Source organism: Poeciliopsis prolifica, unplaced genomic scaffold, assembly GCF_027474105.1.
Source record: "Poeciliopsis prolifica strain line A6 unplaced genomic scaffold, Auburn_PproV2 SCAFFOLD251, whole genome shotgun sequence".
Lineage (NCBI taxonomy): Eukaryota > Metazoa > Chordata > Actinopteri > Cyprinodontiformes > Poeciliidae > Poeciliopsis > Poeciliopsis prolifica.
In genome coordinates this window covers 27,401-55,345 of record NW_026562626.1, presented here as the reverse complement: position 1 = coordinate 55,345, position 27,945 = coordinate 27,401, and the positions used below count along the sequence as shown (strand labels likewise).

The following is a 27,945-nucleotide window of genomic DNA, read 5'->3' as shown; positions in this document are numbered from 1 at the left end:
GGAAAGAATAAAAACTCTGAAAATACAATGACGATTATTTTAGGGGAAACTAAACTTTTGAAACTTCTGCCTTGCTCTGCTCATGCCCAGGATTTTTTATTTTTTTTTTAAACATTTTATGTAGTTAATGTCAATGTCATTCCAACCTATTTTGTTTTAATTTTTTTAATTAATTATTTAAAAAAAAAAGAGAAAAATTATAAAAGAATAATTTTAGAAAATGAATCTAGAGTAGTGCAAAATGGGGCTAAACATAAGACCTACACCCATATACTAGTCTGGATATGAAGTTGTGAAGACTAATCTTTTTGATAACATGTTCAGCCTCTTAATGCATTGCCCAGTAGAAGGCACATCTACTTGATAATTTTAGAGAAGCGGCCATTGCTTTCATTTTGGCATGGTTTAAACTTTATACAATCAATATCCAAACAATTTTATGAGTTCATCATAGTACACTGGGTCTGCTACATTTCCTGTCACAGTTACATGACTTGAAATGCGATGACAACCAGGAATTTATTTCCAAAACTATGGTAAATTAGGCAGTAGTTTGTGTTGTCCTGAGAAGACTCCTGAATGGCTTTACTGAAAAGAAATGGGGTGTTGCAGTGCTCATTCAATATCACAACTCATTGCAGTCTGTTTTACCTACAAATCTATCACTCCCTGACCCTAAACCTCAAGCAATGCTCTAAATATAATCTTACCCAATATCAAATAGGCTGTTTTACTATTGCAAAGACATCAAATACTGCGACTATGACACAAAGCAGTTTATTTTTAAACACAGATGCAATATTTATGCCTATAACTGACAGTGACACAAATAGCTTGAAAAGCAAAATTAAGCAATCTTATCTTAACCAATTTTGGGGTTTAACATATATAATAAATATCACTTCATAATTAGTTGTCACTGTATTGTAATGAATGTTCCTAGTTGGAATGTAGATTTTAAGAGAGTTCTGCACTTGCTAATGTTTGCAAATCTCAATATAATTTATATATGATTAAGAAAAAAAATATTTCAACCATTTATATACCTCTCATGGTTGTACCAGCAGTGTTTCACTCAAATGGAGTGTTTCTGCATTTGAGTGCAGCCTATGTTAAAATATAATGTATAGTATCAAGATAACAGTAAAAGAAGGCCTTGCATAAAATTCCTGAAACCCAAAGAGGAAGTATTTAGGTTTTACCATAGTCTCTGGACTTTTCCAATGTTTTGAGATAGAAATAAATATGCATGTGCAGACATTTTCTCAGTCTGAAATCAATTATATTCAATTGCATATATTTTATGCTGAAAAGATTTTACTCTTTCATGACCATACACAGGTTGCCAATTTGGAAAACGCTGCACATATTTATAGACTAGTACATTCAAAGCTGGGACAGATGAGCTTTATTGTCAGCTGGTTTTGCCGTAGTTGCTTGGCCGGCTCCAGTTGAGAGTCCTGTGGGAACTTATGGGTATGAAGGTTATCAGCTTGTTTTCCAAATGATGCACAATGTTTTGACTTGTTCTCTTTTAGTAATGCGGACTTTGTTTTTGTTCTCTTGCAGTCGACATGACCTTTGACGTGGGGAAAAATGAACAAGCCCAAAATGGCCACAGAGAAGGGTGAGCTGATGCGTGCACAGCCACACCAGGGGCAGTGATGTGTGGGATTGTGTGTAGCTTAGAGAAACATTTTTTTTTGGTTTATGTGTTCCTTTGCTCCTGATTTGCTTTTATGATGTTGTTTTGTCCCTGTTCTGTGTTTTTTTTCATTTGGCCGCTCTGTAGCTTTCTTATTCGGCAGCGTCCAATCCCTCTGTTTATCTTCTGGTCGCACCACATAACAATGTGAGAAAGAGAGACTGCCAGTATTTGTACCAGAGAGCCTGTGCAGAGATAATTACATGGCCTCCAGAAGTAGCCATGTGAATTTGTCACGGCTAAAAATAATCTTTGTTCATCTCTGTCTCAGGTTTATTTAGGTTCTACATCTGTTTTTTGTTTCTTTGTCCGCTCATGCATTACATTCTCCCATCATTCTTGACATTTTTCTTTAATTTTCTGTCCTGATCACTCACTTTCTATTTCTGTTTTCGTCTCTGTCTCTCTCTTTCTCTTTATAAGGAATGAGAACTTCTGCTCTACTGGTATAATCAGAGTTTAGATTTTTCGTTGTTTGCCCTTGCTCTACCAAGTGACCCCTAATCTCTTGCTTCTAGTTCAGTGCCAGGGAAGTTCATATTATTAGAAAAATATTGGTCACCCCAGAAATAGCTAATCTCTTGGGAACAGCCATTAAGTCAGCTTTAGTAGAATAATAAATAAATCTTAAAGTAGACCTGATGTGTTTTTGGTATCGATGGGAGGGACAGTGAGACTGTTCCTATTTATTTCTTTGTTTTTGACATGCAGTGCCTTGCAAAAGCAGTGATGCCACTTAGGTTTTTCACTCTGATAAATTAGGTCTGACGTTGTCATCCTCAACCTCAGACCTAAATGTATTTGCTACTTTGGGTCAAATAAAACCTCAAGAAATACAGTGAAGTTCATCAAATATAAATGTATTTGTCTATTTGACCCCAGTTCCTCTGTTGTACAGCATAGTGTGTCCAATTACATGGGAGACAGAAGCGGTATGACATGGAGCTGTTGAGAACTTTGTGAATTCAAGTTTCGATATCTTTTTTTTCCCAGTGTTCCCAGTAACTCCAGGGTAGTAATGCTCCTCGGCCAGCTGGAGAAGATGGACGGGGAGGTCATGCTGAGAGATGTAGAAACAGCAAGACTAGTCACAGCGAAGATCCTTCATCTCATACAGACACAGGGTAAGGAAAGAAAAAAAGCCAGACACTTAAGATACGCTGACTACTTTATTAGGTACACATGTTCCTGTTAACACAAATACCAATTCAGCCAATCACATGTTAGCAACTCAATAAATTTAGGTATTCAAAAAATTGTAACAGTTGAAAACAAGCATCACAATGGGGAAGAAAAATATTTACGTTACTTTTAATGTATTTTCTGGTTCCAGAAAAACTGGTCTCAGTATTTCAGGAATATTCACCATCTTTGCAGATTTACAAGCAGTGGTTGAACAGGAAGATGAGGAATAAGGAGATGTGTGGATGAAAATACTTTTCTTGCTGTCAGAGGAGAGTTTGGCAGACTGGATCAAGAAGGTAGAAAAGCAACAGCAGTTCAAATAATTCCCTTGTTAAAACCGAGATATGCAGAAATGATCCCTGAAAACACGGCATGTTTGAAACTTGAAGTAAATGGTCCACAACAGCAGAAAATCAGAATGGGTGTCTCTTCAATTAGCTCAGAATAGAAAACCGAGGTTACAGTTCACACACTCACCAAAATTAGACAAATAAATGCCTGATTTGATTAATCTTTATCTCTGCTGCAATATTCAAATGGTATGGTCAGAATTTGAACTTGATGTAAACAACATGAATAGCATGGATCTATTCTACCTGTTTGGGGAATATTCTCATGACACACTATTAGCCTGGGAATATCACTTGAGCATTGTTTAAACGCCACATCCTAGCAAAGTGTTGCTCAAGTTGTCCAATTCTGGGCTACCTGATCTACCCATTTTCCGATGCTTACTTTCAGCAGGATAATGCATCATGTAACAAAGTCAAATAATTTCATCTTGGACTGGACGATACAGCCCTAGTATCACGATATAAGCTTTTCTCATCAGTCATTATCAATAATTAGTCATTAGTTTTCTGTTTTAAATATCTGAAATATTACCAAACTAGTCACGTAACTTTGCTTTTGATATCCACAATTTTCACTCCACGCCATTGTTACTGTGCAACTCAACAAGTTTATGCTAGGTAACCAAAGAGTGAGTGAGTGAGTGTGTTAGTTTGTGCCACTCACCTTACTTAGCTGGTTGGTTGAACAGCTTCAGCCTTTTCCCTGCCTACATCCCCCAAAATGCTGTGCGGTTCAGATTGGAGTTCTATTAGATCACATTGCTATATATTGTCTATATCCACATATCGTGACATATGTTTTCATATATCATAATACACATATTGTTTAGATCTAATTTCAACTAGTTTCTTGAACATGACAGTGAGTTCACTGTACTATAATAGTTTTCTGACTCCAGTAGTACCATAGGTATGAAATAGAACAGGACAGGCCAGAAATCTGTAACTGCCGTGTGATGCTATCATCTCTGTCAGAGGATCAGGATGGTAGAAAGTCAACAGCAGAATTCCTTGTTAAAGCCAAGATATGTAGAAGCAATCAATGACTACACAGCATGTTGAAACTTGAAATGAACTGTACTGAACACAGTTCAAAATAAGATTGCATTGAATTCAATAAATGGTAGTAAAATGAAGAGGCCAAAATAAAGAGCCTTCCAAAGAAAATCATCACACAAAATGATCGTCGTCCACCTTCAGTTTTCAAATCCGAACATGATTAACTTCAGTCTTTGCTGATTGCATATATGAGGTTGTAGTCTGATTTACTTTTAGCTCAGTGTTGCTAGGGAGCCAAATATTTATACATATAAACTTACAAAGTAATGTTTTAGCCCTTTTTTCTTTCTTTCTTTTTTTGTTTTGATACTTGTCACCTTGAGCAGCTAAACTCCAGCAGAGATAAATATCCGACTGATGAGATCCGATGAGCTCACTTTTTCCTAAAAGCCACTTATTTAGTTTTTTTTTTTCCCTTTTGCTGTCCTAAATTATGTGGTCTTCAGTTTGTAATATTGACATCTCTGCAGACTTGATCAGCTTTTTTACTTAAAACATTAAAACACCATATTTTTCTTGTTACTTTTTCCTTTACACCTTCAAAAAGTTTTAATCAGGAGTAGTTAAGTAAATTAAAAGCTTGTTTTAGCTCTGTGTGTATAAATGGGTGCGGCAGTGGCCGAGGTGTAGATTGACTGATCTTGAGCCTCACGGTTTCTGATTACTCTTAAAGAGTAGTCTTGATCTCACAGCGGAAGGAGAAGGCATTGTGCCACCTCACGGTGTTGAACACAGTGTAACACGAGTGCGGCCTTGTTAGCAGGCAGCCTCTGTTGTAAGCTCGGATTAGTTCAAATATCAGTTTCACGTTGTTGTTGCACTCTTACTCTCAATAAATGCATTTGTCCAAGTGGTGAAACTAACTGACAATTTTGATACTTGTTAAGGTCGTTTATCAAGTAAATATGCTGAGCATTCTCAGCGTTCTGGTTGTGACATGTCAGGATTGCCTGCTATTCTGCAATTGACATCGCTGTAAATAACAAGCACACTCACAAAACTTACAATGTAAAGACATAAACTCAGGCTCTTGGATATATGAAGTGTACTTTTCAACAACATTTGGCTGAGTCATCTAAAAATAATTATTGAATTATGAAAAAAATCGTCCTACTCGATCACAGATCAATTTCCAATTTAAGATTTCCTTTAAAATCTGCTATAATTTAACTGGTTTCTTTTTGAGGTGACAAGAAACGACATAAAAAAAATCTGCCCATTCTGTTATGTTGTGTGGGAACCAAAATAATAACACTCTGTGATGGGACAGTCACTGTAACAAAGTTTTTTTTTGTTTGTTTGGGGGTTTTTTTGCAGAAAATGTATTTGCTGTTAATACTTTGAGCTGTCTTTACTGTCTCACATTAGTGATTTGCATTCTTAACTGGTATCAGTCTGCTTGTGACCTCAAGAGGTCACAAATCTCTTACGTCACGGGAAGCCGTGACGTAAGAGATTTGCAAAGGTCTAACATTTCCAATTCCAGGCTGAACACAAAGGAGTAAAATGAAGCCTTGAGCATGCCGGTGTCTAATAAAATGTGCTCCTGTTAAAATCACTCCCAGGGCATTTCAGGTATAAAATGACCAAAAATTCAGAAAGATAAGAAATCACAGGCACCCACCAAGGACTGCCTCTCCGCTCCAGCTGTCTAATTGAACATCCCACATGCCGCCATAGAAAATACAGTAGCCTTTTAAATAGCTTCTTATACTGCTGTGCTTCCTCTGACTTTATTTTTAAACCATGGCCTCTGCAGAATCTTAGAGTCTTTATACTTTTCTCCGTATTAGGCCTGAAAATGTTAGACCTTGAAATTATACTAGCTCATTAATGATTTTTAGTTATTTTTAGTTAACTTCTCTGTAGAATGCCAACTCTGTTTCTGCTGGTACTGTCATGCTGTATGTTTAGGCTATTACAACAAAAACATTCTTTGAATTTTATTTGATGCTTTTTTATGAGGTATAAATGTAATGGACTTCAGCTTAAGAAATGGGATTTCAATGACACCTGCTGCAGTTAACCATTCCATTACGAATCTCACTGTCTACTGTAAGGAGGTGCTAAAGTTGGATGACCAAGGTATGAAACACTTCAATAAAATTTCAATTAAAAAATAATGACTAGGATATGTTAACTTGCTGAACACGTTACACAATTTAAAGTAATAAACACAATTAGTCTGAGTTTATAACATTTTGAAATATAAAATATTAGTCTTATAAAGGCTTAAATTCAAACTTATTGAAACTTGCAAAATCATGTGGTATTAGACACCTCACTGATACTGAAAATAGCTAACTGGCTCTTCTTCCTTCAGTAGCAACTTCTATACTGAGGAACTCAAGGTGACCTGGCACAACCTGCTTACTTTGTGTTCATTGGTTGTTAAAATATAAAAATTTTCTGAGTTTCCAATCAGCCAATCATGCTGTAAATAATCTGGTCACCAACCACTTTCTCAGTCCTTCTCTAAATACTTGTAAACAAGAACAACTTTCAGAGAAACAACTAGGGAATGCTTATTTTACGTAATTAAGGAAAGATTTTGGTAAATCATTCTTTTTCAAATGCCAACATGCTTTGCATTCCCTCTGACCTTGTTTCCATCTCGTCTTTCCTGAATATCATCTTTCCTCTTCCCATAGTTTAGTTCTTCTCCTCTCTCCAAAGTCGAGCAGCTAATCCATTCTGACTGACGGGCACAGTGGAAAACCGTCTGTCTGTAACTCAATCAATCATGATATACAGCTGTTCCTCTTCTCATATCCTGCTTTGCTATCTGTCAGTGCCTCCCCTGCAACTCCAACTTGAAACGTGTATGAGTATGACGTTGGTCAGAGGGAAGTGGAAGGGGGGCTCTGACCCTGTTCACAGTAACTATACACTCCACGAGGGACTTTTCTGTACTCTGTCTTAAGTTCAGAGTCTTAGGGGCTTAGGAGGCAGTGAAGAGGAACCTAAAGAAAGAACAAGAGAAAGCTAAGACATATTATAGTGTCCTATTCAGAGTTGTGCATTCCCTTACATCTTGCAAAGTTTTACTTGAAGGGATGCATTTTAAACAACAATTTTCTGTTGAAGCAAGAAGTAGTTAAGTTTTTGGCAGAGTTTAAAGGGAGGTGCTTGTTACTAAGTGTGGATATCTGTGCACACATGGTAGAAGAGCAGATGGATTGTGTTAACATCTAAGGAGATCTCTGCTTGCCGTGAAGGGATGCAGACATACCAATGAAGCTTTGGGAGTTCTTTATTTACTATAGCATATCAAACTCAGAAGGGCTTTGATTTACTGCAGTAAAGTAAAGCTGGTAATTAGGAGAACAGTGTACATTTTCATTCATCCCATTTGAGAAGTATTAGATTTTTTTGTTTTTAAAATGGATTATCACTACACCAAGAGATACTATCCATCGCTGGATGATGCAGGTTCATCAGGTAAGGTAACAAATGACAAAATATACCATAAGTTATTTAGAGAGTTGGAATTGAGTGTAAAATTTGAAATATGGATATGTTCCTAATTCTCTATTTTTCCTTACTCATTTGTGAAATTTGTCATAGTCATAGGCACTAGCAGCAGATACCAAAAATGGTGACAAAATGTTGGATTTGAAATGATTTTGTGGTGGAGTTTTTTTTATCTTCTTTTTCCCTCATCTTTTGACCTAATGACACAGACTTACAAGATCCCAATTTCTGTGTAAAAACTGAGATATAAGAACAACTTTCACAATGTATACTTCTGGCCTTACTTTGCTGAGTGACCATTAATAATATTAGATGTAGAGGTGGAATCAGACTTTTGAAAATATTTGAAAACTAAGTTATTACAGAGTTTACATTTAAAATTGGATTTAATTAGAATCTTAGCAATAGCTTGACACTATTAACTATGAAACTGGTTTTCTTGTGCATTCTTTCCAGAATTTAGACTCTGAAGCTTTAAGGTTTTCTGAAGGTCATCAGTGTTTCCAATTCAGTCATATTCCATGATATAGTTTAAAGCTTAAAAGCTAAAACCAAGCAGCTCTTATGTAATATATTTACCCTTCCTGTTATCTGTTTTTTAAACATCTCCCTGTAATTGCTTGAATGAATTGAAGACATATCTGGACATGTCATAGAAAATTATTTGCTTTTAAATTGCTTTCTATTCTTTCTGCTTCCTCTGAATGCATTTTAAACACCTCACTCATACCAAAAATGACAATGTGTTCATTGATCAATAATGATCAGATCTTTGTATTCCCAACCCAGTCCAGTCAATAGTTTAAATTTCTGTGCATCTTTACTTGAATAAAAACATAGAAGTTCACTGTGCTGAGATTAAAACAAAAGTAATTTTGTTCTGGGATGCATTTTTACGGAAAGGCATCAATCACCTTCTAGGTGTCGAGGCGCTGATTTGTTTAGAAGCTCTTTTAAAAGTCTGGCATGGTATAAATGTTTTCAGAAGATGCTGCTCCCCTCTCCACTGGTCTAAAGTATGTGCAAGGACAGACTGGGACAGACACGATTCCTCTTTGGTCTCCAGTGTAACTTTGGCATGTTTTCCTTACTGCAAGTTGTAAGAGCTGCATACTTGGCACATTTTATCCCCACTTGCACCAGCTAATGACGCATTGCATGTTGTGCCAAACACGCAAAGCTACCAGACATAAAGTCTAAAATCTCCATCAGGTAATGTAATCCTCCACTTGGTTTTTTTATTTAAGGTCTGCATTCTGTCATAAACTGCTGACTTAAAAGAAATCTAATGATGCCATTTACGTCACATCCAGTTCCCTTTTTGTCATTATTTTTGTGTGTGCATTTTTTTTCTTCTACATTTATTTGCTTTTTGTCATTAAAACTTATAAGAAGTCATATTATAAAGATTTGCAAAGCCTTCAGTTTCTGTTCTAGGTATTTTCTTGTTTTTGGGAGTTCTACTGTGCTAATTTTTATATGTTTTGCACTCGCAAAACAAGACTAAATATCTTTTTTGCTTTGCAAAGAAATGAAGTCCGACAAAAATGGAGAGGTCGAGTAATTTGAGTTCTGATACGTTAAGTCTTCTTCAGTTGACTTGAAATATAATCTTATGTTTGAAGAGTCGTTTTTTAAGTTTGTTATAAAAATTATTTAAAAGTTGAACATATAAGCTGTTGGAAACTAATATAGACGTAAACAACGCTTTGCTATGTAAAGTTACAGTGGATTAAATGTGTCCGCCATAGAGAATGAAGTCACTTTCTTTGTTGTAACATGAGCCACTGTTGTGGCAACCAGTGTAATTGCAATGCATATTTTTGAATGGGAGACCTTTAAAGTTTGAGCCGTTTAACCAGCGACAATCCTCTACACTTCAGTTCCTGAAAACAAACCAAGGACTAAGATGGCTGCTATACAGAAAGGATAAGACCTTGCATTATGTCGACTGATGAGATACATCTGCAGGCTCTGAAGGACTCTGCACTTTTATTCAGTTTTTCTTAGCTTTAGAAATCACAGGAGTTTAAAAATGGTGGTCATCACCTGCTCTTAGAAAAATTAAGATTAGAAAGTGCTGCTGTTTTTTTTTTTTCATAAAATCCTTACTTCAATTGAACTAAACAAATTTCTTTTTTTTTTTTACATTTCTGATTATTTTTATTCTGTGTGGTGTTGCAGAGAAGAGTGGGAAAGAGGTGATGTCCAAAGGCTCCAGTGGAATGGAGGTCATCCTGTCTTCTCTGGAGGTTAGCACATGTTCACTCAACCACACTTTCCTTAACGGCATTGCAACACAATCTGTTAAATGCACCACCCTTTCTAAAATCCAACAACCGTACGTTTAAGTTACTTTGCATGAAATCTTACATTTATCCTTTTGGAATCAACCACATAATGGAGGTTTTTGACCTCTTAGATGCAAGTTTTAGAATAAATAAGTTTCACTTGAAACATCTGATTTATATGTCTGAAAATGATTTTGTAACCATAAAATCACAAAACTGTTCTCAGTTATAAGGGTTTATTCAAAGCAATTAATTTATCTTGCTCTTAGTGGACAATCTTTGCCAGTCTCCTTTAAAAACTACAATTCTGGAGGTGATTTCACATTGATCCCAAAGTCTTCTCCATCTAACCCCAAAGAAAACTTCTGAAAAAAGTTTAGAGAGAATTGCGCTTCTTTCACCAATTTGTAAACTGTATGTATCGTTTTAACATGTGTGGTGTGTGTCACTTTGACAGAACAGCAGGGATGTCCAGACCACCTTGAACATCATGTACATCCTCAGTGAGCTGCTGACAGTTGGTAAGAAGACTCTTATTTATTTTCTTCACATTAAATCAAGCTGCTTAAAGTGTGAATATCTGCATTTATTTATAAGTGTAATAAATGATTTTAAAACTTGATACATGTTCTTGATGCATACACAGTATAATGTGATTCCACAATTAATGATGTGGTGGTTATAAATTGTATCAATGTTAACCCAGGTGGTTCTAATTTTGTCCTGAATTAGGTTTCAGCTCAGTTAATACAGTTCTATTCTTGGTTTTCTGTCTTAGGCCGAGGCCGCAGAGTGGGAGTGTTTGTTTCCAAAGGAGGAACTGGGGTTTTATTCCAGATTCTGATAAACGCCAGTAAAGAACTTCCTCCCAGTGAGGAACTTATGTTGCAGCTTCACTCACTACTGGCCAAGGTTGGACCAAAAGGTATTTTTACACTCGCAGTCTATCACCATCTATTACCAACTAAAACATGATCTTGAGCTGTAAGACGGTCGAATGCCTTCTCTGGGTTGGGGAAGAAGTCCTCCCCGAAGTGGAAGAATTTAAGTGTCTGGATCTCGATTTTCCCTCTGTGGAAAAATGTAGATGAAGATCTATTGGCAGATTGCTGTAGTGCCTACAGTGAAGTGGGTGCTGTGCCAGTCTGTTGTGGTGAAGAATGAGCTCAGGCAAAGTTCTTGATTTATTGGTCAATCTACAATTACCCTCAACTAATATCAAGGGCTTTAGGTCATCACCGAAAGAACAAGATCACAAACACAGGCAGCTAAAATGAGTTTCTCAGAGGAGTCAGAGTAAAGCCGCTGCTTCTCTCCAGGGAGAAGCAGCGGCTCTGAGAGGAATCGGAGTAGCATTTGCTTTAAAACTTCTTAAAAATCACAGAAAACTCAAACCATCTACCACAAATGTGTTGATCACTCGGAATGACAAATTCAGCCTCCTTTTTTGAAATCCTTTATGACTTATTGTTGCTTCACTTTCTCTTTTGTCTCCTCAAAATTATGTTGAATGACAACCATGTCAGTTTTGCATCCGAATATAAGCCAAAGATTCAGTATTTTAGGAACGGATGAGTCTAATTGAAAATCTGCTTTGGTGTTGTCCTTTTTCTGAGCCTTGCAAAAGATCCATCGATTTGCAGTTTGGTGAGGGGTGTAAAAAATATTTAAAATACCATAGCTTGTCACCTTCACCTATGAATTTTCATACTGTTGTTTGTGCATTTCTTCAAACGGCATTTAAATGCTTTCTGAAGGGAGAAAAGTTGATTAGGTATGTTTGAAACTTTTTATGTCAACTTGACTACCAATGATGTAGCTATATAGATGTAAAATGGAAAACTGCAAATGCCTGATTAAAAAAAAAAACACTGGCATGGTGTGGATAATTCAATTTGCAAAAACATTTAATTATAACTACATATTAAGTGCATAGTTATATGCACTCTTAATTCTTGATGTATAACAAAATCAGTTTTCTTGTCCTACACTGTTAACATGTTGATCATATAAATGATTAAAAATTAACAGTATCACACATTGAAACATAGGTGACGTTAATTTGCAGTGAGGCACAGTATAAGCACATTATTTCTTTCTTATGCATTGACATTGAACCTTGTGTATGTTCAGACAGAAAGTTTGGGGTGAAGGCACGTCTAAGTGGAGCTCTGAACGTCACGGTCGATGTAATGAAACAGAGTCTACACAATGCAAAAGTTCTTCTGCCCTGCCTGCAGGTTCTCAGGGTTTACTCTAACAACTGTAAGTTAAAAAGCATCCTCTGTTTCTGAGAGTTGAGCAAAGAAAGTATTTTACCACAAATGATTTTGTCTCTTTTGAACATGTAGCACAATTTTCTAACTTTTTTTCTTATTATATAAAGCTGTGAATGCTATTTCTTTGGGAAAGACTGGAATGCTGGATATCATGTTCAAGATTGTTGGACCTTATAGCAAGAAGAACACAAGCCTCTTTAAGTGAGCATGAACTAATATTTAAAAGATACCAGTGGTATGCACAGGCTACATCTCCTTGGCTTTTTCTGATAGAGTCCTCGATCATCATGTAACCCTTTTGCCTTGCTTTAAAATTAACAGGGGTAGCTCTGGACGCACTGGGAGCTCTGCTCAAATCCAGTGAGTAATTATTTTTGTCGAGTTAAGCTTTAATTTGTGGTAATTTATTAGCAGCTTCTTCATGTAGTGTAGCTTATTGTTTTCTTTTTCTCATCGTTACTCTGAATAACCTAATTTGCTTTGGATTCTCCTGCTGTCCTGTATATTATGCCTGCAATTGACGCTTATTTTAATTCATTACACCTTTAGATAGTCCATTTCACAGTATGGAAGTTATATCTGGCAATACTTTATCGGCTACTCCTTTTACTTCCCTGTGCAGAAACTAATGCCCGTCGTGCAGTGGACAGTGGCCATGTGCCCCTCTTGCTTGCTTTGTATCTGGATTGGCATCGCAATGACACTCGACACCGTTGCATGTTGATTCGTAAAGGATTGCTGGTATGCCTCAGAAACATTACCAATCTAAACTGGGCCGTAGGGCATTTTTGGAGGCCGATGGCATGAGAATCCTGTACCACTCCTCCACTGTGAGTAAGAAAATCTAAATGAGAAGAATCGAAAGCAAACAGTACAGATGTACGGTCTGGGACTGTGCTATGCTTTCTGTATTTGGTTTTCAGGAGTGTCTACCTGTGCGGACACTGGATCCACTGATCAACACTTCAAGCCTCATCATGAGAAAGTGTTTTCCTAAGAATCGCCTGCCTTTGCCCACCATCAAGTCAGCTTTCCACTTTCAGCTGCCTCAGGTCCCTCCGGGTGGGCCTGTGGATCAGATGTACAGCCAGCTTTCTGAGGGTGAGGTTACACAACGTATTCACAACCTTATGTGGATTTGCAGTTAGGGTTCTCAGATTATCAATATTCTCAGGACTTCACACAATTTGCAAAATACCTAACTTAGTATTGAATGCAACAAAAACACTTAACCTACATAGCAGGTTAGCAAGATGTGTCTTTTCAGTAAAAAAAAAAAAGACAAAAAACATCATATTAGCAGGCTTCTAAAACAGGATATGTACAAATTACTGTGATTTTATAAAATAACCCTGAGAGGAGCAAAGCAGATGAAAGGAAAATGATGCAGGTTTTTCATAATTTGTCTTCTGCTTTTTTTTTAGAAATAAAAAAAATTATTGTGAGATTTATTTGTATTTGTCCTTCACTTTTTAGAGAACATTAAAGGTACCATTTTACAGCACAATCATGTAACTATTTTAACTATAGTTAACATAGTTTAGGTTCTCTGTCTCTTTAAAAAGCTCCAGCTCTTTACAACTCTGGCCTTTCTTCAACAACTTTTGTCTAATAAGCCTTTAAAAACAGGAGTGTTGCACTGACAAGTAGTTCTTATGCGCTCAGAGACTTGCAGCTCCTCCAGATGTTTGCTTATTGCTGCTGCCACTAGTCTTGAGGAACTGAATGGGATACTCTCAGCTGGAGACTGCATCTCTGATTAGGAGCTGAGTAGAAAAGGCAGCGATTGGTGAGAGCAAGTGTTTAGGTACCCTGACTGGTTGCCAGGGGAAATTAAAAGATTTCTCAGACATGCATGAAAGAATCAAAGCAACATTCCAGGTATTGATTTTACACAATACTCCCTTTTAGTAAACAACCTGCATCATAAAAACCAAAGATATCTCAAATTTTCAACATCTCACATAGCAGTTAATTAATCTGACAATGGAAAGAGGATGGCACAACATTCATTAAATGCAAATGTATGCCACACTTCTCAGATTTTCATTTGTGAAAATGTTTCCATTTCCCTTCCACATCACATTTTTGCTTTACTTTCTTGTGGTCTATCCCATAATAAAACTAACAAAATGTATAGAAGATGGATTTGTATTATAAAAATTTTAAAAATTTTTTTGTCTTTTTGTAAGTAATTATTTTTACATTAAACTGGTAAAACACTTGCTGGGACAAAGAACAACAATAAACGTGTTGATTTTTCCATTTTTTCCACAGTGGATGATGTTGTGGATGAAAGCGATGACAACGAGGAGGCCGAGGGAGACACAGACACTGAGAACGACGAAGATAAGGATCAGTGCAGCCTGGTGATACCCCGTTTCAAATTGATATACAAAGTTTTGATATGACAATCTGATATATTATTTTAATGGTGAAGTGTCTCATTTTTCCCTTTTGTTTTTCATGCTAATTGAACTGAAATAGCTTTTTGAAGTCCAAACTTTAGTGAAATGCCACTCCCTGTATTTGCAGTTCCTTTAGTTTCCAGCAGATGGAAGTCACTTCAGTTAAATTGAATAAATAAACATGAAGCTTTTTTCTTCAACTATGTTTGTTTCCATTTGTGTTGTTTTCTGGTATAATTTTACTACTGTCTCCTCTCAATCAGAATGATGACATAGAAACAGATCTCAACAAGCTACATCCCGATAGGAACATTGGACGCCCGTTTGAGGAGCTGAAGGTCTATCAGAAGTTTTTCTCTGAGCTTTCTGAAGACTTTCAGGTGGGTATTGTCTAATTTTAGGATCCCTGGTCTTTTTTTTTTCTCACAAAATAAATGTAATGTAGTTAATGTTGGTCTAGTTGGCTAAAATGTCTCAGTTGTCTGCTTTTAACTGTAATTTTAAAGAGTCACACCCAAACTGTCACGGCTACATAGCTCATAAACTCTACATTCATATGATAATAGTAAGCCTAAAACTTGTTGACCCAAATTTTATTTGTGCAGGACTGAAGTTGGTGCAAATTCAACCAGCTGTACCTGTGCAACAGTCTGAAACCATGGCTTTAGGGAATATGCAGAGACAGATGTATTTTAGCTGCTCTAATTGTGCTAATTACTAATATAAGATTCTAAAAACAGTGTAAAGTTTGAAACCATGCCTGTTCTTCAACTATGCTTGCTCTGACATAGTGTGTGACATCACTCCTGTTTCAAATGTAAAAGATAACAGCTCAGCTCACTTCAGAAATGCTACAAATAACTATTTTGTAGGCTGTTAAAGTTCTTACAAAAAATGAGAAATGGCTAAAGTATACTGGAAAATATTTTAGCAGTGCATTTTTTTCATTTCATAATCATGAATAATAAGGTAAATAATTTTTTCTGTCCTATTTTTAGAAATATATATAATTTTGTCAAGTGTTTCATAAGATTAAGTGAAACTGAACGCAGTAAAATTCACAGAACAGACTGTGATAGTTGTGCATTAAAAATGAAACCTCTACAAACTTTTCCTTTCACCACTAATGTTCAGAGCTCTCTAACTCTTCAGCCTCCGTTCATTGAAACCACATGTCAATGAGTTGGTCTCTTGACAGTATTTAACACTATGCTCAGCAGTACTACAATAATTTCAGTTATGAAGAGGCCAAGTGGTGCCTTTGTCTTTGAACCACTGGTTAAGTTTTGTGAGCCCTACTGTACTGACTGAGCATGGTATTTTAACCTTAAAAATGTAATGCAATATTATTGGGTTACTGGCAGATTTGTTGTGTGCCCAAGAAAATCCAACATATTTTTCCAACTTGATCACTCAAAACTTACACTTCTTTGAATAAAATGTACGTATCTTCAATTTTTACAGAGGTATAGCTTTGACTTTTCAAAGAGCGTCTCTACAACATCTTCATCAACATATCTCTTCTCATCATCGTCTGCTCGGTTCAGTCAGCCAGCTGAAGTGCCCACAGCTCAAACCCTGTCTCCAAAGCAAATACCAGATTCTCAGAACGTTTGCACCTCTGTCAAAGAACGTCAGACTCTGTCGTCTCCCTCCCTCACTAGTTCTCAAACTCCTCTGGACCTGGACACGATCCACCTCAGTAAGAACAAAGATCAACAAGAGGGCATCAACATTCCAACCCCAGATAGACGCGCCGCTCCGACCTCCTTTTCAAGGTCTCTTTCTCAAGCTCACATGATGGAGCAGGAACTATCGCTTCCACTGGAGGGTGTCTGTCTTGAGGACAAAGGGAATCAGATTGCAGAAGCTGGTTCTGAGAAGGCCAAACACGAAGGCTCTCCAGTTAACAACTTCAGACACATCCAACCACCTTTGCTCCTTGGGGGTTTCCCAGTACGTCGCACAGGTGGAGGAGGCAGCATCGTGGGCTCAGATTGTGGGTCAGAAGGTACTGAAGACGAAGGAGGTGATGCTCCACTTCTGGAGGTGCCAGACACTGCTCGACTCCTGCCACTGCATGACCCTGACCTTTATGTGGAAATGGTGAAAGGGACACAGTCAGTCCCACAGTACGCTGAAGTGGCTTACCCAGACTACTTTGGACATGTAGCTCCAATGTTAAAGGAGCCTCTTCTGGAGAGAATTTATGGTGTACAAAGGTGAGACAACTGCAATAGTGGCTAAAAGAAATGTTTACTCGAAAAGTCAATCCATTGCATGATTACCAAAATATTTTTTATCTTGAGCGTGAGTATTAAATTTAATATGTATTTATCTTGTAATAATGCAAGTGGTTCACTCTTTCTGTAGGTCCAAGATATTTCAGGACATTGAGCGACTGATTCATCCTAATGATATCCTAGATAAAGCAGTTTATGACATTGATCATCCCAGGTGAGTTATTACATGGCTGCGAAAGGTTTCTTCTTAGGTGAAAGAGTTCAATAGACTTCCATCCAGTGTCTTAAGTGTTTGTATTGAATTATTATCAGAGAGCAATTTTTTTTTGTGACCATTATCCATGCATTAAGAAACTGACCACCATTTTTGTTTCAGTCCTATAATTGAAGAAAACAGCGAATCACTGAAGTTCAACTCTCAGTTTGAGTCAGGAAACCTCAGGAAAGCCATTCAAGTTAGGAAGTAAGTTGTCTTTTCATGATAAATATTAGCAGTGTAGCCTTACAGACTTGCACAAGGTACAAGCATGCCTAAAAGTACTCACCTCCCTGCCAGGTATATGTGTATAGAAATCTTTCTGTTTTGGCCACTTGGTTTTTCAACTGGAAGTGACCCAGCTAGAATCCAGACTGGAATCTAATGGCAAATCTAAATATTTCTTTGCCCTTCAAATGGGACAGGGCTCATTATTTAAAAAAAAAAAGTTGTTTTAAGAGTGGTTTCAATTAAAACAGTAAAGTCATTTTTTTTTTTTTGATTGAGGAAGGATGAATAATTTTGGGCTTGACTGTATGACCCCTTGTACATTTTCTTTTACATATTTTGTATAAATACATTTGATATAATTAATTGCATGGTATTTTTTCTAGTAGTTGATATTTAGGTTCATATTTATTGTCTCTGCTCTTTCATTTCTCCAGATACGAGTACGATCTTGTTCTGAATGCGGATATCAACAGTAATCACTACCACCAGTGGTTTTACTTTGAAGTGAGTGGCATGCGAGTCGGGACTGCGTACCGCTTCAACATCATCAACTGTGAGAAGTCAAACAGCCAGTTTTAATTATGGTGAGACATGAAGCATCATCTGAAGAAAAAGAAACAGACTCTGGCAAAGGAGATGCAGTATGGTGTAGTGAAACTTTCTGCATCACTCTGTTTAAACATGTTTCTGTGTACAGGCATGCAACCATTGATGTACTCTGTCCAAGAGGCCATCAGCGGCAAGCCTCACTGGGTCAGGACAGGAGCAGACATTTGTTATTATAAGTAAGTGAAATCAACAATTTGTAATGGCCATGCAGAGGATGTTTTTTTAAAGAAGCCATTAAAGAAACTTTGCAATTAGTATTAGAGTTCCATAACACCACAGCAGTTTTACACTTTAATGTAACACACTTCATTGAGCCGTGGAGCACACACTTGACTATATTATATTTTATACTTGCTGCATTAATAAAAATTATGAGCTCATAATAACGGCTTAGTGCTCAGCCATTTTTAAAAGGCCTCTTTTAGAAAGAGTATCACTGCTTCACTTTCTCCAGTGTTTTAGAAAGAATATCCATGTATGATGTTGGAGATTTTTTACTGTTAGATGTTTATGCTGACCTCACTTAATCTCCCAAAACTGAAAGTGATCCTTTAGTAGACTTTGTCAATGATTTGTTTTATTTCAGAAATATGCAACATAACTTTAATCAATACCTGCTTTGAGTTTTTTTTTAGATTGATTTCCTTTGTACTGTTCATCTAAAATGTTTATATCCACAGGAATCACTTTGCAAGAAGTTCTATTGCAACTGGGGGACAAAAAGGAAAATCATATTATACTCTGACCTTTAGCGTAACCTTCATTCATAAGGATGATGTCTGCTACTTTGCCTATCATTACCCTTACACATACTCCACACTCAAGGTACTACTTCAGTCCCATTTGAAGTCTCGCAACTAAATGTTTTGCTTGTCAACATACACTTTGCATGAGAAATATGAGTACATGTATATTGTTTTGGTACTTTTTTGATATGTTCTAACAGCTAGAATCACTTTATGCTCATGTTGTTAAATATCAAACTATTTTGTCCTTTCCATACTAAGTTTGTACAGCATTCAATGTTTTAAACTATATCCATTTATATTGAGCAACTTAGGAGAGTTTCATAGATGAGTCAGTCAAAATTGATACAATGGTACACGAACATATTTCAGAAAGTCAGATTAAATCAGAGTTAGAATAAATTCATAATTTTTTTTTTTAGAAAGAGAGAACTAAGGACTTTTTTACCTCTTACAGATGCACCTGTCCAAACTGGAGGATATGAGGACTCCTCAGATCTACTTGAGGCAGGATGTTCTTTCTGAAACCCTTGGCGGAAACACCTGTCCACTTCTCACCATCACTGCCATGCCAGAGTCCAAATCCAGTGATCATATCTGTCAGTTCAGTAAGTGAATGAATTCTGGTACATTGCCCATGTCTATTAGTTATAGTTATAGAACTCTTGATCATAGAATATTCTACATAAATTACTGCAAGATGGTAAAACTAGTGATTTTTTTTCCTTGTTTGAAGTGACAAACAAGGAAAAGATTAAACAGATTAAACAAACTACATTTGTTTAATCTAGTGCTATCAATCGAGTAGATTAATCACTCTAGCGAACTTCCACCTTTTGCTGTTTGTCATGCCAAGTTACTGTGAAATGTGAACTAGGTAACCTTTTGCAGGAAAGAGGCTTTTAGGTCAACATAGATAGTTGGATTAATTAGCATTTTGTAATATGAGCACATTCAATTTTTCAGATTGTTTATTCTTTATCTTTATTTTTTTTCTCCTACGCCAGGGAATCGGCCATTTATCTTCCTGTCTGCCAGAGTCCATCCTGGGGAGACCAATGCCAGTTGGGTGATGAAGGGAACGCTAGAGTTCCTCATGGGGACCAGTCCACTGGCAGTAAACCTGAGAGAGGCCTACATTTCAAGATAGTCCCAATGCTCAACCCTGACGGAGTTGTTAACGGAAAGTGAGTACACAGAGATGGAATAAAAGTAACGTTTTAAACTTTAAAGTATTCACTCATCTGATGTAGCTGCACCTGCAGGGTGGTCATAGCTAGTTTACGGCACATAATAAACTTTTACTGGAAGAAATCTGCAGCGGTGGCCTTCTTCCTGTAGCCACATCTTCACTCAGCATCCTTCTTTTCCTTTCCAAATCTCGTTTCTGCAGTCACCGTTGTTCACTGAGTGGAGAGGACTTGAATCGCCAGTGGCAGAACCCCGACCCTGAGCTCCACCCTACCATCTACCATACAAAGGGCCTGCTGCAGTATCTTGCATACATACAAAGAGCACCTCTGGTATGACTTATAATTAACTAATTACTAATTACTTGCACTTGAATTACTTTGGGGCATTTTGCACTTTGCATCATCCTTTTTCCTTTAACAGTTCTTGAGTTCAGTGCCACACTACAGTGTAACTGAGCAGTGTAGCATAAATGTACAGTGTATAGAAAACTTGGTGACAAGTCATCTATGAATTCATTCCAAACAACTCACTCTTCTGGCCTTTTGTGCTACACTTTCTGATTTTTGGTTTTTTTGTGTGTGTGTAAACTTGTTTACAAAGCATGATTGTTTAAAAAGAGGCTAATTATTTTATTTTCAGGAATTAAAATTTATTTTTATAGTAGAGTCCGTCTTTATTTATTATTTGCTTGAGTGCTATTACTTCTATTCTACGGAAGAAGTAACATCATGCGTCATGAACCTCTGTTCATCCTCTGTGTCTGTAAATCCACAGGTCTTCTGTGATTACCATGGTCATTCCAGAAAGAAAAATGTATTCATGTATGGCTGCAGCGTGAAGGAGACTGTCTGGCAGTCCAATATCAGTGCAACCTCGAGCGACTTACAAGAGGACCTTGGATACAGGGTAAAGAAATACTTGCACACAGGACAGGATACATGCATGTAACTCTAGAAAAGGTTATAAGTACTGAGTCCCACCTTTTACCTTAAACCTGCTATCATGTAGCTCATTTATATTATAACACAATCATATTGTGTTATGGAATTTAATTGTCCTTCAGCAGTGAGAAATTGTATGGGTCATCTTATTTCTATTTAAGATAAGCAATTCCAATATTTCATTTGTCTCCTTTATATGATCAAGCATTGGCCTTTTACCTGTATAAAGGTATAAATATCAAGGTTTTTAAAAAGTTTAAATCCCAAAACCACTAAAATTTTCTGTCAAACCATGTCTACGATTTGAATATCTCAAATTTACTGAGATCAGTGCAGCTCTATGGGCATCACCGTGTTGGTTCATCTTCAGTTTCCATGATAACTAGATAATAATTAAGATAATCAAGGGCTAAAGGAGGCATTTTGGACACAGTTATTTTTGCTTAAAACTGAGACAATGATTGGTTTATTTTACAGACTTCCCAAGATCCTGTCCCAGATCGCTCCTGCCTTCAGTATGGCTAGCTTCCAGTTTTGTTGTGGAGCGCTCCAAAGAGTCAACCGCGCGAGTTGTTGTTTGGAGAGAGATTGGAGTAAAACGCAGTTACACCATGGAAAGCACACTCTGTGGCTGTGATCAGGGCAAATATAAGGTATAAATTTTATATTTTTATATAGAAAGGGTCAATAATAGAGCTGACTTTGATGATTAAATCTTATAATTCATGACTTTCTTTTGACCAGTTTCTTCTGTAAATAAGTCAATAATTTTTTTTTGCAAGTGTACATTTTTAAATACATTAATGCTTTACTAAGAAAAAATTAGTTTTTAAATGTTAATATCTTGGCTGTACTTATCTGGGCTTTGAGTGCATCACTTGAACATCCCAAGTGTCCACCAGGGGGAGCTTTGGTTCTATTTTCTTCTGATGAATTCCCATCTTTTCTGGAATCATTACCATCTTATTTCTTTGCCTACATGTTTTCCCATCCCAGCTGATTTCTTTCCATCTGAATTTTGCCAATGTCAACATCTAATGTATTTAAAGTTCAAGGATGTCTCTCTTATACCCTGTGAAAATATTTGGCAGGATGTGCAGGAACAATTGTCTATTGAGTTGTGGCTTTGTACGTCAGTGTTCAGGCCAAGTTTAGATGTTTCCAGTTTTCCTCTGGAGAAAAGAAACTTGGAAGTTTTTTTTGGGTAAGAGAGAGGTTAGATTTGTGTGTGTTGCCCACTCTCTGGGAAGATTTTCTCTGCATGAATCTGTCCTTCTGTGGTTTTACATCAAGGTTTTTGCCACAAAATATGTTGTATCATTAAAAAATAAGCTTTTTGGACGTACTTATCAACACCAAAAAATTTAAAATAACTATATTTAGGCTAATATCAGCATTTGTGTATGTTTGTCTCTTGCTTCGTTCTAATATCATTGCACCTTTGGTGTGTATGTTCCTTCCAGGGACTTCAGATCAGCACCAGAGAGCTTGAAGAGATGGGAGCCCAGTTCTGTATGGCCATGCTGAGGCTGAAGAGGTTGACGAGTCTCCGTAATCACCAGAATTTGCTGGATTTGGAGAGCGATATCATTGGAACACAATCCAAAAACGTCAGGTCTGTCTTGTATGCTACAATAAGGCTAAATATTTCTGCTATTGATTAGTATAAGACTGGAAGGAACATTTTGTCCGCAAAGTTGATGTGTTGGAAGGAGAAAAAAATGGGCAAATTTGACAAAGATACAATTATAATGATTAGATAACTGGATCAGATCTCCAGAACCATAGCTATCGTGGTCTGTTTCTGGTCTACAGTCCTCTTTATCTATTGAAATTGGTCCAAAGTAGACAAGGCACACACATGAACATGGGGAGCAAAGACAGGCTGATGTGCTCTGATCCAACAGGTGAGCCTCTGTTGGCTCAAATACTAATGAAGTTAAAGCCAGTTCTGATTGAGGACTCAGAATACACAGTGGACAGTTTTTTTTAATGAGGCTGCAAAACTACTGGCCAGCCGACTACCTTTGTTGGTTAAATTTTATGTCTAATTCCTGTTAAATCTATAGAAGTACTGACCAGAATATCACAAATTATGCATAATCTCATTTTATATCGGTAACAGATTTGAAATGTTTGTCCAAATCTGAATCATAAATTGTCTCAGTGCAAAGTTTCATCTGGGGTCTTAAATGTATTTTATTTTTCAGTGAATGGTCATTAAAAGCTCTGCTCTACTTACCTAGTGTTTGGCCGCAGCTGGCTGTGGCTGTATGTCATGGAGCCTCAGTAAATGTTTTCATATATGTTGAAGAGGGAAGGTCTGATCACAAGTGGACACTCGAGACACACTGTTGGATCAGGTGTGAACTGAAGTACATCAGACTCTCCACATGTCCCCTGTCCCTTGAAAAGATGCTTGTTGAGGTTATTATGTGTTATTATGGGATGGTCTTTGTTGAAAATGTCAAATCCTGAATATTCTTAGGCTGATTCTAATCCTATATGCTGGCTTCCAATCAAATAATCACTTTCCCAACATCAAGTCTGGACAAGCGCTGCTTTTGTGGTTGAGTGGGGCTGCTTTTTAAGCATAGTCTAAAAGCCGTTATGATTTGTCAGTACAAACTACATTTCCCTCTGATGCACTACTCAAGATACAAATACAGACATGCATTTATGCAGGTCTGGCGTGGCCATCATTGAAATTCTATCAATTCTGTCTCCCAGCGGAGGTTTCCACGGCCACATTGAGCAGTCAGTGGCACAGTGTGGATTAAATGCACATTGAACATGTAAACTAGCCTAGCCCCTCTGCACGACCGGAATACATTTGCATGTTATTATGGACTTAAGTAGGAGTCTTTTCAAAAGGAATTGTGCAGTCCTCATAAAATAGCTGTATGATAAAGCCTCGCCTAAGCAATCCAAGCATACCTTACATCTTTATACAGTTTTCTTCTTAAACTAGATTTGCTCTGTGAAAGACATTCAACAAAGATGCTTGCGGAGGTTCAAATTATAGTGTAGACTTTGTTTTAGGAATAACTTTTCTTTTCTCCTAAACCTACAGCGTTGTGTGGAGACTGAGAGGAGATAAAAGATATTCAAACATCTCATCTGCTTGTTTGAAATTACAGATACAAAGACTTGTTTTTGTTTGTGGAAGATAGAAAGCTCTCTTGTTGTTTTGATGTGTTGCCATAGAAATCTCAGCAATGCTCTAGTTAAGAATGCATTGCTATGTGAAAGTAATACATATAGTACTATACAAAAGTTTAAAGCAGGTGCAAATGAATGCACCTGGATTTAGAAATAAAAAGTATAAAAAGTTTTTTCTTGACGTAACAAAATGTTGTGAATGAACAGAGGATAAATCTTCAAAACACCTGCAGTTCTTCTCTGAACATTTGCCCAGTTTATGAAAGAAACTCGATCAGTGTGTGGATAATTAATGACAGATTTTCTGTAGGCTTCGTCAGATTCTTCAGACAGAATTGATAATGAAGGTCAGATTTTTACCAATTCAAATAATTTTGAACACCTTTTTTTCAGACTGTGCCGACATTCCAAAGCTGAAAAAGATGTTTAAACCACACTGAAGAAACATTCTCCAGTGTGTTCACAGTTTTTCAATGTGGTCCTCTAACAATTCCAAAATGACTGCAATGTTTTTTACATGCTCACTAGACAATAAATCAGCAAAACTCCAAAGAGAGAGAGATGGATAGATGTTGTGTAGAAAGAAAAGAGTCTCATAGACCAGATGAATTATTCTTCACTCAGCATGGTTGAGGTTATCTATATATCTTGACTTCCAACATTTCTTCTCTTGGATTTGTCCACTCTGTTAATTTGAAAGAATCTGTTTATACCCAAACTGCCATTTCTATATCTCCTTCACGTTTTCATTCCCTGCTCTCTTTAGTACTCTTCTCTCATTTTGATATAGTCATTCATCATTTAAGCGGCTGATCATTAAGGGACTCCAAAAGTGTTTGTGTGTGTGAGCACCCTTTGGGAAATGGTTGCTCTCATCCTTGATTTATAGTTTTATGTGTAAGTCTTTGAATGGTAGCACTTACCATTTTATCAGGGCATACAAACAATGGCTTTAGCTTTTGGGAGGTCTACCCTAAAGTCCCTAAACATGAGGACATATTTATTTCTGTTGAAATATGTCAAGGTCTTGTTGCAAGGAAAAATACAGAGATTTTAATCTGAATTGGATGTTTTAAAGCACGTGACAAATTCTGAAAGTGTCAGTGGCGTCTGGAGTTTTTGTAATGGCTTTAATGGTTGGTCCACAACTTCTGCAATCCGATTCGATAATATTCTGTCTGTCATTACACACTTACTGTACATTTACTGACACACAGTTTCTCTGTATCTCTGTCTATCTCATGCACTCACCAAGGGGTGCTCAGTGGGAGCTCATTGTCTATACACCCCTCTCCTCCCACCCATATGATCGACTGTCTCACTAGGATCGCATTTCAGACCATTAACACCATTAAAAACCCACTAAAGCCACTAAAACCTCAAAGAACCAGCAACCATTTAACCATTAGGACCCATAGGGAAAAAAACAGCCTCATTGGTGGGAGCTTACAGGCACCGTTTGTTAGCAACATGAATTTAGTTAAAACACCATTAATATGTATGTTTTTTTTTTGTCTTATTTTTATGTTGTTTGAACTTTTCAGAATTTAGGTTTTAAAAATTGGTAATTGTTTTTTTTTTTTTTTTTTTTTTTAATTGCTGGAACAGTTTTTACAACCTCACTGCAATATAATACCTGTCTGCTTTAGGTAAAGAAACCCTTACTAATTGCATTTTCCTAAAAACTTCCCTCAGAAAATCTCCACTAACCTTGTAAGGTCATAGTTTAAAACTGAAAATGGAAAGGTAGACTGCTGTAGCCTGGGGTCATTTTGTGCTATTTTTGAAATTTGAAATTTAATAAATGTTTGGCACAATTATCTTGAGAATTGCATATTGGTCTATGCATAATTGTCATTGCTCATTGTTAATAATTTCTTTAAGAAATTAAAAGAAGAAAGAATACCCTTTGTCCTGGTTGTAACAAAAGTTTTTTGTTATATCATTTAAATTGTTTTTTGTTTTGTTTCTGCAGCAGCTGTACCACTACCTATGTGTTGGAGGAGGATGAACCATCCTTTCTGGAGGCTATCGACTACAGCGCGGAAAGCAACGACGAGGACGGAGAGCCTGAAAGCGATCTCTGCGGTGACGTCCTAGAGAATTTCGATCAGCTGTCAGACTCTGAAACTATTCACAGGAACTAGTGTTAATCTCCCTCATATGTGGTGGTTTGACAATTAGTGCTTGGGTTATCAGTTGAACAAATTTAAGATTTCACTTTTCAAACAGAAAGATGCATCACCTCCTACTGTGTCCTGCAGATAAATAGTCACACCTGTATTCTGTGATGGGTTCGTCTTGGTCTGGCTTCCGTTAGCAGCTTGTTGCTCCTCAAGGTGCATACACTATCTGCCTTTCTCTTCAGCTATATTAGCATTAGCAGCTGCAAGAATAAGGATGGATTTCACTGAATGTTTTCACCGTTTCAGCACCAAATTACAACCCTCTGAAGCCTCAGACACCATACAGCCTCTGAGATTCACATGTACATAATCGGAGTGATAGTATATGAAACTCCTCCCTGCAACAGTATGATAAAAAATAAAAAAAAACTCCTTTCCAGTGAGAGAACCACCCTGCCTTCTTTGTGAAAGATTGGTGAGCTGTGCTTGTGTTTGTAAAATCACCTTTCTTAATTTTTAACCCTTCACATTTTTCCCATAGTGAATGTATTATATCACATGAATGTACAACATTCACATCTTTATGAAAATGCACCTTATTCCTAATGAATTACGATATCTACACACAAACTTTCACAAGCTCAAACACGCACAGCAGCTAAACATTTAGACTGAATGTATACCGTCAGTGTTTGTTTTCACAATCCACAGTATTCTAAAGCAGTATGAACAATAAGCATGATTGTCAGAAACCAAAAACATTTATTTGCACTGTTTCTACAACCAGTAAACACTTGAAACAAAGAACAAACCTGAGAGTAAAAACTTGTTTTGTGTTACATATAATCACCTCTGAAGATCTCTGAGCTCAGTATAAGGTGATGCTCACATTGATGTGACATTAAGAAAAGATAAAACTGGAATTTTGCCACCACTTTATCTTTTTTTTTTTTTTTTTTTTTGAGTATTTGTTTTGCTGATTTGCAGAATGTCTTGTCAGTAAGAACAGATGGTGCTGCTTATTAAGTTGTGAAATAGTTTGAGGTTTTGTTTTTGCGGATGTGTCTCTTTTGGATTTGTACAGATGGTGCATGGCTTATTGAAATATTTTATTGGAAATACTTTTAATTTATGAAGACTTTCATATGCATCCTGCATGTTTGTATGACTCATTTTTAGTGTATGAATGTGCCCATGATTTTAAGTTGTCCCATTATTCTGCTCAGCTCTTAAAGTGTGCTTCTATCAGATCTGTCGTTTTTCTTTTGCCTATCTTATTTCCTCTCTTTTCTTCCATCCTTAACCTCTGTAATCCTCTTCTATCCTTGGACTTAACGTCCTTTCACGTTTCACTCATGAACATCTTAAAAACCCTGAACAGTGTGTGTGTGTGTGTGTGTGTGAGTGAGTTTATTTTATTGTAAAACTGTGTGCTATTTTATTTATGTTTGGAACAGTTGACGTTTACACCTTGTGGGCTGTATTTTATTTGATTGTAAACGAGCAGAAATGGTGTATTTAAGTAGTGTGGCATAAAATCGATGGTAAAAGGCAAGTATCAGGAAATAAATTGTGAACATGGAAAGCTGTTGTATATTTCTTTATTTTTGCCTTGGTGAACTTAACGTTACCAACATTGTGATACAATTGTGACATATTGCTTCTTGAATTATCAACGAGATG

The 27,945-nt window shown here is 36.9% G+C and overlaps 1 protein-coding gene across 1 annotated transcript; it reads left to right on the top strand.

Moving 5' to 3' along the window:
• The first annotated feature begins 1,472 nt into the window (after positions 1 to 1,472).
• On the top strand, positions 1,473 to 27,847 carry LOC129357375 (cytosolic carboxypeptidase 1-like). The gene is given in 29 exon segments (XM_055026670.1): positions 1,473 to 1,476; positions 1,570 to 1,627; positions 2,699 to 2,829; positions 9,961 to 10,028; positions 10,525 to 10,588; positions 10,846 to 10,992; positions 12,201 to 12,332; positions 12,454 to 12,547; positions 12,669 to 12,706; positions 12,969 to 13,109; positions 13,112 to 13,176; positions 13,270 to 13,447; positions 14,624 to 14,715; positions 15,018 to 15,134; positions 16,219 to 16,976; positions 17,128 to 17,211; positions 17,374 to 17,460; positions 17,919 to 18,065; positions 18,180 to 18,269; positions 18,774 to 18,918; positions 19,297 to 19,447; positions 19,847 to 19,975; positions 19,978 to 20,026; positions 20,233 to 20,362; positions 20,808 to 20,939; positions 21,429 to 21,500; positions 21,502 to 21,627; positions 22,438 to 22,589; positions 26,112 to 27,847. Coding segments are annotated over 29 exon segments (3,753 nt in total). The 3' UTR covers positions 26,284 to 27,847.
• Positions 27,848 to 27,945: the final 98 nt, after the last annotated feature.